The following is a 12805-nucleotide window of genomic DNA, read 5'->3' as shown; positions in this document are numbered from 1 at the left end:
GTGTAATTCTGTTTGATTCTCTGGCTTTTCTCAAAATTGCAAACCCACCATATTCCTTGAATTCCAGTAAAACAGCCTGATTCTTTGAAACATTCATTTACTACATTTACCAGCAGCCCTTTGGCACATTGGTCATGGTCATTCTTCATATTACAGATAAGATTATAGACATAAATGCATTAGTGTAGAGGTGGTGAATGAACTCCATAGTTCATAAATGGTTGACATGGAGTCAGGCAAAATCACATGGTCCATCCCTGAGGTGCTGAGCTAGCTCATCTCAGTCAGATTGTAATTAGAAGGCTCCACTTGGCCTCAATATCCATGGAGGGGTGGGGCAAGGTAATGTCAGCCATAACTTTGGTTCCTGTATAATGACTGGACGCTGTCATTGTATCACACTCAATCGTGACCCCTCTTCCTCAACCTTCAGATCTCTGATTAAGAACAAATGATTTGATTTGATTTATTATCATCACAGTGAAAAGTATTGTTTTGCGTGCTAACCAAACAATTCATATCTTACATAAGTACATCAGGGTAATAAAACAGAATGCAGAATATATATTGCAGTGTTACAGCTACAGTGAAGGTGCAGAGAAAGATCAATCTAACATATGTGGTCCAGTCATAAGTTTGATTACAGTGGGGAAAAAGTTGTTCTTGAACCTGTTGGTACGTATTTTATATATTCTGCCTGAAGGAAGAGGGTGGAACAGAGTATAACCAGGGTGGGGGAGGGGTAATTGATTATGTTGGCTGCTTTCCCAAGGCAGCGGGAAGTATAGATGACATTGCTCCTTCCATTAAGACTGAAGCCAAGATGTAGAGCAACCTTCATAAAATAGCATTTAGTTATGTTCAAATAGTATAGTCATGAATTCCTGAAGCAGTGCTTCTTTCAGGAGTAAAGACTTTGTTTCTAATTTTTTTTTCACAAGGCTAAACCACAGAAATAGTCAGCATATGCTGCAAAAGGACAAGCTTTGTTTTGTGATGCATTGAGTGGAAACTGTGGCTTAGCTCAGTTTTACGTCACAGAATGACACATTTTCACCTGCAGATCAAACTGCTCAGTCCTACAGATACATCTTTAAAACTGTAGTGAGTTTTCTGATTGGATCATGACATTTTGAGGGAGGAGAAACTAAAGTGATGGCTTATGGACAAGGAACACAAATTCAATACTTTCTCTCATTGGAGATCCCTCAGTTTATTTCTGTAGTCTCCCTTGAAAGTTTCCTCCAACAAGACAACTTTTAATTATGTAGCATCTTTAATATAAAATACGTTCTGGTGAGCAAAAACAATTGGAAACAAAACAAACCAGACAAAGGACAGAGCACTGAGCTATGGATGGCGAGATTAGGAGTGCTGTACAAAAGCGTTCTTGGAAAGATGCACTTTGAGAAGATGAAGAAAGAAATGGAGACACTCAGAAGTTGAAATAATTACTACACTTCAAACAAGTCTTCATTCGCTATGAAGTGTTTTAACTCGATCTGTGGTTTTGAAAGACACTGTATAGATGCAAATCTTTATTTTTTTCCTTGAGTCAAGTATATTTCCATGGAATTTCAGAATGGAACATAAAATATATGCACAATTTGGGCAGAAAACAATGGCAATATATCTATCAACCATTATAGATACTGTAAATTTTCCATTTAAGTGAATGGAACATATCATCAGCTGGATGTGTTGGAGGCTATTAATAGCATTTTGCTTGGAATTTGATCTCATTCCCTCAGGAATACTTTCTCACTCAAGTAGAAAGCCATGCACTTCCTAAACATGTCTAAAATTGTGTTTGGAGATGCTGACTTAATAGGTTTTCTATCTTTGATATTGAGCAAAAAGCTGGCAGATGGAGTACAGTGGAGGAAAATGTGAACTTGTCCATTTTGAAAGGAAGAATAGAAAATCAATATAGTATTTAATTAGAGAGAGAGAGACTGCAGTGGTAAAGAGGGGTTTAAGTGTCTTGATGCATGAATCAAAAAGGTTGATATGCAGATACAGTAAGTGGTTAGAAAGGCAAATGTAATATTAACATTTAATGCAAAAGGAATGGAATATAATTGGAAGTTACGCAACAGGTATTCACGGTGTTGCCAAGACCACATTTGGGGTATTGTGTACAGTTATGATCTGTGTACTTCAATAAGAATATAATTGAATTAGAACACTTCCAAGAAGGTTTATTCTACTAATTCCTGGGATGAAGATGCTATCTTAAGAGGAAAGGTTGTGCAGATATGTTGATGTTCAGAAGATTGACGGTATACAATCCTGAGGGGGCTTGACAGGGTGATGCTGAGAGAATGGTTCCCCTTGTGGGACTTTTAGAAGCAGGGTTCGCAGTTTAAAATTAGTGGTCTCTCATTTTAAACTGAGATAGGAGAGTTTTTATTTTTCTGAGGGTTGTTTGTCTGTGGAATTCTCTTTCTCAGACAGGAATGAGGCTAGGTTATTGAACATGGTTCAATAGATTATTGGAGTCAAGGTTTCTGGGAGATGGCCAAACTCAGATCAGCCATAATCTTATTGATTAGTGGAACAGATTAGAGGGCTGAATGGCCTCCTCTAGTGTCTAAATCCTATGTGTGGACTTGTCTTGTGTGTTTTCTTCAAGAGATTAAATGAAAGAGAAAAAGCCCACATGAGGAACCCTTTGGGAGAAGTATTTTGCCTCATTTTCATTTTAAATCTGCTACGTCTTATCCTAAAACTATGACCTCTCATCATAGATTGCCTCACATGAGGAAACATCCCTCCTATGGTTACTATTTCAATGAGGAACTTTCTTCTTTGAAGTCTTATTCTTGCATTCTAGTTCTGATAAGCACAAGTTGAAAAGCTTCAACTTCTAGCCTCCTTATTTAATTTTTATCCAACCAAGTGTTTATTTCTTCTTTTTATTTAATTTATTATTTTCTTGTGCATAGATGCCAGATTTAAGTTATCCAAATGCTCCTCATTCCCTGCCCCAACAAGCCTTCCCATACCCCTGTCTGTGGTATACTTTCATTAATGAGCTCTGCCTTCCTCTCCCTACCCTGTGATGCCCTGAACCATGCACCCTCACCCTCCACCAACCTGGCACCCATCCCTGAACCCTCCATAATTTTATCGATCCTCACAATGGGTTAAATGCTTTTATATGTTCTTTGAACTTTTACAGATACTGGATTCCTAGAATGATACTAACAAAATAATTTGGAGTGAAGAGATGTCACTGTAGAACTTGTCCAGGTTGAAAGTATTGTGGTGGTTTGATATAACAATTGTTTATTACCTGCTTAAAGTGAAGGAGTCACACTCGTTCATGTGCTTCCTTCCTATTGCTATTGCTGTGCTACATTGTCTCACAGCATGCCCTCAGTTTGTTTTTACAAGTTACATACTTTCAATATTAATTCTACCAAAATTGTAGCGCTTTTAGATGCAGAGGGTTTTTGGTGTCCTTGTGCATGAATTGCAAAAGTTTAGAATGCAGGAATAGCAAGTAATTAGGAAAGGTCACAGAATGTGATGATTTATTGAGAAAGGACTTGAACACAAAAATAGGGAGGTTATGCTTCACAGGACACTGGTAAGACCACATGTGGAGTACTGTGCACAGTATTGGTCACCTTATTTAAGAAGGAATAAGAACACAATAACTAGAAACAGGAATAGTCTGTTTGACCCTGCTCTGCCAGTTGATACAATCATGGCCAATCTCATCCTAGCATCAACTCTACTTTCCTGCCCGCTCTCCATAACCTTTCAACCTAATTTTAAAAATCTGTCTATTTCCTTCTTAAAATTATTCAATGTCCCAGCATCCACCACACTTTGGGGTAGTGAATTCCACAGATTCATGACCCTTTGAGAGAAGTAATTTTTTCTCATTTTTGTTTTAAATCTAGTATGCTTTATTCTAAAACTATGACCTGTCATTCTAGATTTCCTACATGAGGAAACATCCCTCCTACACATAATATTTCAATCCCCTTTAGCATCTCATACACCTCAAATAGATCTTCTCTCATTCTCCTAAACTCGAGAGAGTATAGGTCTAAACTGCTTAATCTCTCTTCATATGACAAGCGCCTGTCCTCTGGAGTCAACCTAGTGTACCTCCTCTGAACTGCCTCCAATATAACTGGATCCCTCCTCAAGTAAGGAGAGAAAAACTGTACACAGTACTTTAGGTGTGGTCTCACTAAGGCTTTGTTGCAACAACACTTCCCAACTTTTCATTCTATTCCTTTAGCAATACACATCAAAATTTGAATGTAAATGTTAAAGGCAGTTCAGAGAAGGTTTACTATCCTACTATCTAGACTGGATCAGATGCCTTATGAGGAAAGGTTGAATAAGTTAAGCTTGTATCCATTGGATTTTAGAACTGTAAGACGTGACTTGAATGAAGCTTATAAAGTTCTGAAGGGTAGATGTGGAGAGGATATTTCCACTTATGATTCCACTAGGAATCAATATTAAAAAATTATGGTCATCTATTTAAAATCGAAGCTAAGCACAACTTTTTTCTCAGAGTTGTGAGTCTCTAGAACTCTCTTCCTGAACCAGAGGTGGAAACTGTTGAATATTTTTAAGGTGGAAGTAGATGGATCCTTCTTCAGCAAGGGCTGAAAGTTTACAGGGATAATCTGGAATATGGATTTGAGGTTGCAGTCAGATTAACCATGTTCTTATTGGAAGGAAGAGCAATCTTTATGAGTAGGCCTGCACATGCTCCTTATTTGTATGTTCATATGAACTCTTTTGGCTCATTTTTGGACAGAATGTTCCCCTGGCCTTGCTTTTGTCATTAGTCATTCTTTTTATACCACTTTTAATCTCACATTGAATATGATAGTGTTGCAGCAAGAGGCCATGTGGTTACTTTCCATATTTACAGGGCTCCGTGTTAGCATTGTTCCTCTCTTTAGTTCTCTCATTGTATGTATCTGGTATTATGCAATTGGACACCTTGTTCACCATTGAAAGCTTTGGGTTTGTGGCAGTTTTCCCTATGGGGTGGTATTGTGCTAGTCTTGCAAGATGTATATATACAGAGATGTTCATGCATGACTTGTTCAATTTAGAAGTCTAAAAATAACCAGCGAGTTTCAACAATCCAGAGGAAAGGGTCTTGCATCTCAGAATGTGATTTAATGATAGACTGGTTACTCACATTGTCAATCGAATGAAAGAGATTAATTTTGACCAGGATCTTTGTTTTAAAGCAGGGTGAAGGCTGTAAATAGGATTAGTGAACTGAGGTGTTGAAAGTAGGCCACATTCATAACCACATTTTGAAGCAACAAACTTTATTGTGTCAATCGTGATTCTAGCATCGTGTTATCTTTTTTTCATTTCTGATTTTCAATATCTAAAATTGCATGGGCTAAATATTTGTAGGCTGCTATTAGTGAGAAGTTTTGTATGTAAAAACAAAAAAAACTCATGTCATATCTAATGCTTTTGCCAATTATTTTTAATTTTTATTTTAAAATTAAAATACTGCAGATGCTAGAAATCCGAAATAACGACAAAGTGGCAGCATGGCTGAACAGAAAAACCAATCAATGTTTGGAATTCTATATAATTCTTCTACACTTCTGTAGAAGACTGTAAAGGACTCAAAACATTCACTGTTTTTTTCTCCACAAATGCTCTCAGACCAGCTGCATGTCTCCAATACTTTATGTTTTTATTAGCTTAAATTTGTGTCGTTTGGTTACCAATCGTTTTGGCACTGGAAACACAGCAAATTAGAAGAAATTATTTAATTGCTAAATTAGTAAGTGAATGAAATCTCCCCTTAACTTTCCCTGCTGCAGAACAACTCAAGCTTCTACAGTATATCTGATTATTCCTTGTTCGTTCTGGAAGTTCTTGATGTCCAGAAGTTCTCTTTTTCTCAGGGCAAGTTGCTATCCTAATCTCTCTGTGTTGTCTACACTTGGCCAGTTGAGTTCTAGATTGCAATATATCTGAGCAACTCTGCTTTTCTAATTCCTTCCAGTCAACCTTCTTACACTGGTATGAATTGTTTGGGTCTGCTACTCCAGAAGGAAGGGTCGGAGTGGGATTGAAATCTGTTCCTCTTAATTTGTCTGGTTCTCCTATGATCTTTCTCATGTCTGATTATCAAGATCTGAAATAATACTTCCTGAAAGGGTGACGAAAGCAAATTCAAAATGAATTGCACAAATACTTGGAAAGGAAACAGGGCCACTGTGAAAGAGCAGAGGTGTTGCAGAAATGAATAACTTTCAGAAAATGTCACAGTCATGAAGGGTTAAGTGCGATATTTCATTCTGTGATGTTTGATTCTCTGATATCTTGAATGCAAGTTCCATTTGCACGCATTCTGCAGTACTTTCCACCCACGCATACTGTGAAAAGAATAATGATTTTTCAGGTACACAACTACATTAAAAATAGAAAAACAAAAATGAAGAATTGCTGATGTTGGAAATTTGAGAAAAAAGCAGAAATTGCTGGGGAACTTTTGAAGACAAGTCACTGGACTGAAACATTGACTCTGCTTTCTCTCCACAAATGGTGCTAGGTCTGCTGAGGTTCTTCAGCAATTTAATAGCAACACAAAATCATTGCTGTCTCTCACTGTCTAGGAAAGAAAAGGAGTGGTTATAGTGGTTTTATTTTCATGTGTTCATGGATATCATCAGTAAGGCCACTTATTGCCATTTCTAATTGCTCTTGAGAAGATGGCAATGAGCCACCTTTTTGAACCACTATTGTGCAGGAGTATCTACAGTGTTGTTAGGGAGGGAGTGGCAGGATTTTGACCCAGCAACGGTGAAATAATATATTTCCAATGTCTGGATGTTGTGTGGCTTCGAGTGGAATGTGCAGGTGGTGGTGTATCCATGAGCCTGCTGCCCTTTCTCTCCTAGGTGTTAGAAGTTGCAGATTTGGAGGGTGTTGTTGAAGAACAATTAATGAATTGCTGCATGGATTTTGTGGATGGTCTGATAATGTCAGTGAATTTGACATTGTTAAAATCAATGCTGAGTCTTCAAGCTTGTGTTGTAGAGGAACAATGCAGGAGGCTGAGAACAGAGGCCAGATCATCTGCTACAACATCTTTGGATCAGACTGTCTTACTCCTGCCCCTGCAAAGGGGGCTCACACACAGGTAAGTCCTTACATGTTTACACCCTCATACATATGTTATTAAATAGTCACCATGAACATTGCTTCCTGCTATATTCTGGCAACTCTGTGATGAGATAGCTTGCTTGATACTTTTGATCGTGGTCTGTTGCTCTTTTGACCACTACTGTTGTATTGCCTGTTTTAATATCTATTAGATTTGATTTAGTTTGCTATAGTTATTTACTTCTGCCTTGCAAAGTAGAAATTCTGCATTGTCAGTCAAAAGAATATCTTGCTCCCTATTCTCATAACATGGTCTCACTCTGTCAAAGTCTCATCCTTTGGGCCTCCACATCTTCTGGAAAGTAAATGATTCTTCAAACCACTGTTTCAGAAAATAATGGCAATCATTTTAAACTGGTTTAACTAATTGAGATTGCTGCCCGCCCTCCTATGCCACCAGCTGATTATGGTTTGTCTTTCTTTCCCACAGATGGCAGGGACCATGATCCTGCAACTGAGGAGAGCAGTGAGCATCAGGTGCAGCAGTCTGAAGTGAACGACTCCAGTGAAAGTGGGTCACTGCCCACAATACCTCAGTCAAGGCTTGCTTTGCCATGCAGTGAGGCTCTGCCTCATGAACCCTCAAGTGCCCTGGAGAAAGATGTAATCGCACTCCAGGATGTTCAGGGTTCTGTCCAGACCTCTGATTATCACAGCCTGGAGGAGCCAGTTATCAAAGGCATTCAAAAGTTGGAACATAACATGAACAGTGTGATCCAAGAGGTTTCAAGTACACTAACAGCCCTCAGTTATACCCTGGGACAGATTCTCCAATCTCCTGCAGTCACTAACAGGATGGACAAGAATAAAAGCAGCAGAGAGCAAGATGCAACACCTTTGGAGCAGTTTTAGGAATGTACATAGGACAGCTGCTACCTAACATCCTCAACTACTCATAAAGTCTCAGAGAAACATAACTTGGCATTCAAAAGTCTTTCTTTTCATAGAATCCCTACTTCATGTTTTTCTTCTGTTCCATTGCGTTTCCTGTCAGAGCCTGGGTTTTAATCCCTTCATATCTTTTCAGTTTTGTTGTTGGAGGTCAGATTCTCCAAAAAATATAAATCCAGGTTTAATTTCAGTGTTTTATCCAGCTGTCTGTATGCACATATTGCTACCACTCAGGCATGTTCTGGTGAAATTATGGATTCAGTGCAGTTAGCAGGGGAGGGCTGACTACCATAGTGTTGAAGGCTGAGACACACAGAGTTGGAGAAAGAAAATTCATATTTTATGCAATATTCATATTCGACAGCCAGAACTATATAATGTTTCATTCACTGTTTTGTGATGACCATGAAATAATCGCTTGAGTCCTGGCAGGTACAATGATTCCAAACAGCTTTTCTTATGTGCCAGGTATCCTCACCAGTAGGTCAAACAAGGTGGCATTTTATCAAACAAATGCATTAGAGATATTTGAAATGGGACGGGGAGCATGGTGGAGAATTGGTTTCCCTCGTCCTTGACATCATGTTCTGAACCATAGGATTACCTTCTGAACCAGATGCATAGAGTAACGTCACCTAACTACTAGTAACTACCTAAGTCACAAAGGAATGTGTACATTGCATAGAAACATAGAAAACAAGAGCAAAGATATGCCATTCAGCCTTTAAGCCTGCTCTGCAATCTAATCTAATCATGGCTGATCATCCAACAAAGTACGCTCTTCCCACTTTTGCCCCATCCCTTTGATCCGTTTAGTCCTAAGAACTATATCTATCAGCTTATAGAGTCATTGAATCATACAATATAGATGCTTCGCTCCAACCAGTCCAGGCCAATCTTCTTGAAAACATTTAAATGTTTTGGTCTCACCTACTTTCTGTGGGAGAGATTTCCATAAGCTTGCCACTCTGGATGAAGAAATTTCTCTTTATCTCAGTCTTAAAAGCCTACCTCTTTATACTGTGATCCCCTGGTTCTGAACTCTTTGGTCATCACCAAAATCCTTTCTGGGTTTCCCTTGTTTAGTTCTGTTAGCATTTTTTAGATTTCCATAAGATATCTCCTTATTCTTCTAAATTCCAGTGAATATAGTCCTAACTGATCCAGTCTCTCTTTGTGGATCTTGCCTCAATACAAAGCCGCTCCATTTTATTTGGTAATGTGGTTGTAAAATGTTGGTGCCGTAACTTAGTGCACCAACGTTCCGATACGGATTGAGGTGAAGAACAATTTAATATTTCAGATAGGACTCCTGTTTACTGCAAACTAATGTCCAAGGGCACAGTGATCCTTTTCAACTTTGAAATGGTGTGGAATCTGGATCTCAGACATTTGGGATTGCAGCTGGGCAGATCGAATTGTTTCTAATTATTTAGTCCACTAATTAACTCTGTACCAAGGAGAAAGAAAATAAACTCTGATCAGTTGGAATCTCTAACTCCTCCAGGAGATAGCCATGAGGGAGTCTAGGGGTCAACAGTGCAGAGTGTTTAGGAATTAATATTGCAGTGAACAGTCCAAGCCCATGTTTTGCATTGAGTCTTCTTTCAACTGCCTGCCTCCTGGACTCTCCTCATTGTCATTTTTTGATATTTTGATATTTGGATGTTCTCTCAAATATCTGGGAAGTAACCAATTGGTCTTTCTTCCACCAATATTGTAGAGAAAAGTAAATTTTGTGGTAACAAGGATTGCATTAAGCTAAGTGGTGAAAGAATGAATCAAGAAGAAGGGAAAAGTATATTTTCTTTTCACACAGCAAGTAGTTGCCATCTTGAATACACTGTTCAAATCAGAGGGCCTTATGGGTTCATGCCCCATTCCAGAACATGAACATCTAGTCTAGTCTGACACTCTTAGTGCAGTCCAAAGTGAATGCTGTACTTTTGAAGGTGTTGGCTTGCAGATAAATATTAAGGTGAGTTCCCGCTTGGACTCTCAGATAAACATAAAAATCACATGATGATGAAATGAGTTTTGGGTAGTCATTCCCAGAAGATAGGTAATACTCGTTTGTTTGCTAACAGAACTATAAGCAGGTTTTCTGCAATGTTGCTATGTGCCTGTAGTGACCAGGCCGACAAATCTGTTCTGTGTTGGGGTAAGACAGCACTAGTTGAGGGGTGGTGCTAGTGACAGTGTATGTGTAATGTATGTGTCGTACCCTCACAACATCCTGCCCAGAATCTAGTCTCTTAAGAGAGTACTTAAATTGGAAAATGGAGTGAAGACAGCAACCACATAATCAATTAGGTGTCGATTTTCACTCTCTGGTATTTCTGCTAAAATCAAAAAACATGTTCTCTTACAATGTCACCAGCTGCTTGGCCCCTTCTTGGGCCTTATCTCCTCCAATTCCACCCTGCTGTGTATTTGTTACAATTTAGGAAATTAGAAACGTCTAACTTCAGTCAGTTTCTAAGTTCCCTTTCTACTCAAGTTTCCTGTATCTTCAGCTATTCACAACTTTGGTGTTCTAAACTGTCATGCATCTAAACTGCAGGAAATCTACCTTATATTTTGAGCCTTGTTCCAGCATGACAGGAAATGTTGGGTTAAGTGTTTAGAGTAAATAGAAGTACAGTCTCTCACCAGCTACACTCGGAAGTTTGTCTTGGAGGAAGCATTTCTGACAATGCCTATAGGTCACAAGCTCTTTACTGTATCTGATCTTAGGTTGTCTAAGCAGAAAGCAGTTAGTATTGAGGTATTTTCCTGAGTTGGTGAACACTTCATATTGAAGAAGATCTCAGGACTGTCATTCTCCTTCTTCACTTCTGTTTATTCTCTCTTTCCTTCCTTATCTCCATTTCTTATTTTCTGCCACTTTCTTGTTTTCTTCCATTTCTCCAACCCCACTAATGCTTTACCTTCAATCTCTGCTACAAACTCCTTTCTATAGCCAATGACTCCATCCCTCTTGCAGGCATCTGTACAAAACCCACATCCATATCTTTTTTTTCTAGACTTGACTATTCCAACACATTGCCAGTCAGCTCTAATGTTTCACACTTCATCAACTTGAGGTCATCCAAGACTCCATCTATTCTGATATTTGCCACATTTGCACATTGCCTTTGTTCTCACCACTCTTAGTTCCTGGTTAAGCAACAACTTATATTTATCATTCTTATTCTCAAATCCCTTGCATAGAATTTCCTTTCTCTGGTTTTGAATCTCCTCGGGTCACACCACTTTCTGAGATATCTATATTCACTTATTCTGGTTTTTTATCATGACTGATCTTAATTGTTCCATAATTGACAACTTGAGGTATCTAGATCTTAAAGTTTAGAACACTATTCCTAAACTACTCCATTTCTCTAATTTTCTAATTTTAAGATGACACTTAAATCCAACATTTTGTTTCAGAATTTTGGTCATCTGCCCTAAAATCTCCTTATGTAATTTAGTGTCAAGTTTTGCTCCTGTGGCATCCTTTGGCACTTTATATTATATTACAGGCACCAGGTTAAATGCAAGATATTGTTTCACCATCATATCTCTCTTTTCCTTGTTCTCCTGACAGGGAAATACTCTTAATATAGAAATTTTTTTTCCAGTTTTAGGCCTCTGCTGTCCACAAACTTCAGCTTGCCCAGACTACACCCTCACACTTGTATTTCACACTGACTTCAGTGTTTTGTGGATAATTTACCAGTACATCAAATTCACCTTCAAATCCTTCCAGCACACTACACCTCAGTGATCTTTTTCAACCGCCCAACCCTACTGTCCCTCTTTGCTGCCTTCACTGTGGGCTACAGCTCATTTCCACCATTCCTCCATAGGAAGTCATTTCATCAGCAACGAGCCTCTGTCCTTAGGAAATTTACTTCAGACCTCATCATTATCCTCTCCTTTGGTTTCAAAGCACATCTCTTTGAACTAGTCTTTCAAAATTCTCTGTTCACTTCTCCTCCCACTCACAATCTGCAATGTATTACAACCACTGTCTTTTGAGGATCACAATAGAAATAGAGAGGTATTCCATTGAATTATATAGAATTTCCCAGCACAGAAATAGGCCAGTGAGCTGAAATGGTACAAGCTTATACTCCACATGATCTATCTCTACCTACCACAACTAACCTTGTCAACATATTATGTTACTCTTTTCTCACATGTATATCTAGCTTCCCCTGGAATGCAATGCACCATTTATTTATCTATGTGGAACTCACGCATACAAGACACTGGTGGTCACTTTCCCTCTCATGCTTCTTACTTCTCTGTATGTTCACAGGTGATACAGCTTTGAAATCTTTTCAAATGGACTTTAATTTGGTTGTAGAAAATATAAAAGATTTGAATATTCTGGCTGGTGAAGGTGAAGCTAGGGTGGAACACATCACAGGCGGAGCTCGGCTAAAGAGACCAGACCCTGTACCACTTTCACTTTTCAAGAATGGAATTGTGATGTTTAATGGTCCGTTCAGGTCATACGATGAACCTTCAACTCAGGTAAAGCACGTATTGTAAACAGTGTGTACTATAAACAGTCTTATACAACCTAAAGTTCAAGAGAGCATAACTTGCATGACATTATGCTATGGGAAAATAAACAATGACACATACTGTGTACAAAGTCTGTATATGATGTAATCAGTCCATAATGTTTATGTATGAAAATGGTACGACAAGTTGAAACAGCTGTTTAAAAATGCACATG

The 12805-nt window shown here is 38.6% G+C and overlaps 1 protein-coding gene across 2 annotated transcripts in view; it reads left to right on the top strand.

Annotated features, from left to right (window-relative positions):
• ubxn11 (UBX domain protein 11) overlaps window positions 1–12805 on the top strand; it is a 63715-nt gene that overhangs the window by 19592 nt on the left and 31318 nt on the right. For both annotated transcript variants that reach the window (XM_043717511.1, XM_043717513.1), the window contains one exon: window positions 12380–12597. In XM_043717511.1, coding sequence (XP_043573446.1) covers window positions 12380–12597 — 218 coding nt within the window. The remainder of the gene's footprint in view (window positions 1–12379; window positions 12598–12805) is intronic.

Source organism: Chiloscyllium plagiosum, chromosome 27 (genome assembly GCF_004010195.1).
Source record: "Chiloscyllium plagiosum isolate BGI_BamShark_2017 chromosome 27, ASM401019v2, whole genome shotgun sequence".
Classification (NCBI taxonomy): domain Eukaryota; kingdom Metazoa; phylum Chordata; class Chondrichthyes; order Orectolobiformes; family Hemiscylliidae; genus Chiloscyllium; species Chiloscyllium plagiosum.
Note: the sequence above shows the minus strand (reverse complement) of the source record. Positions and strands in the feature narration are given on the sequence as shown.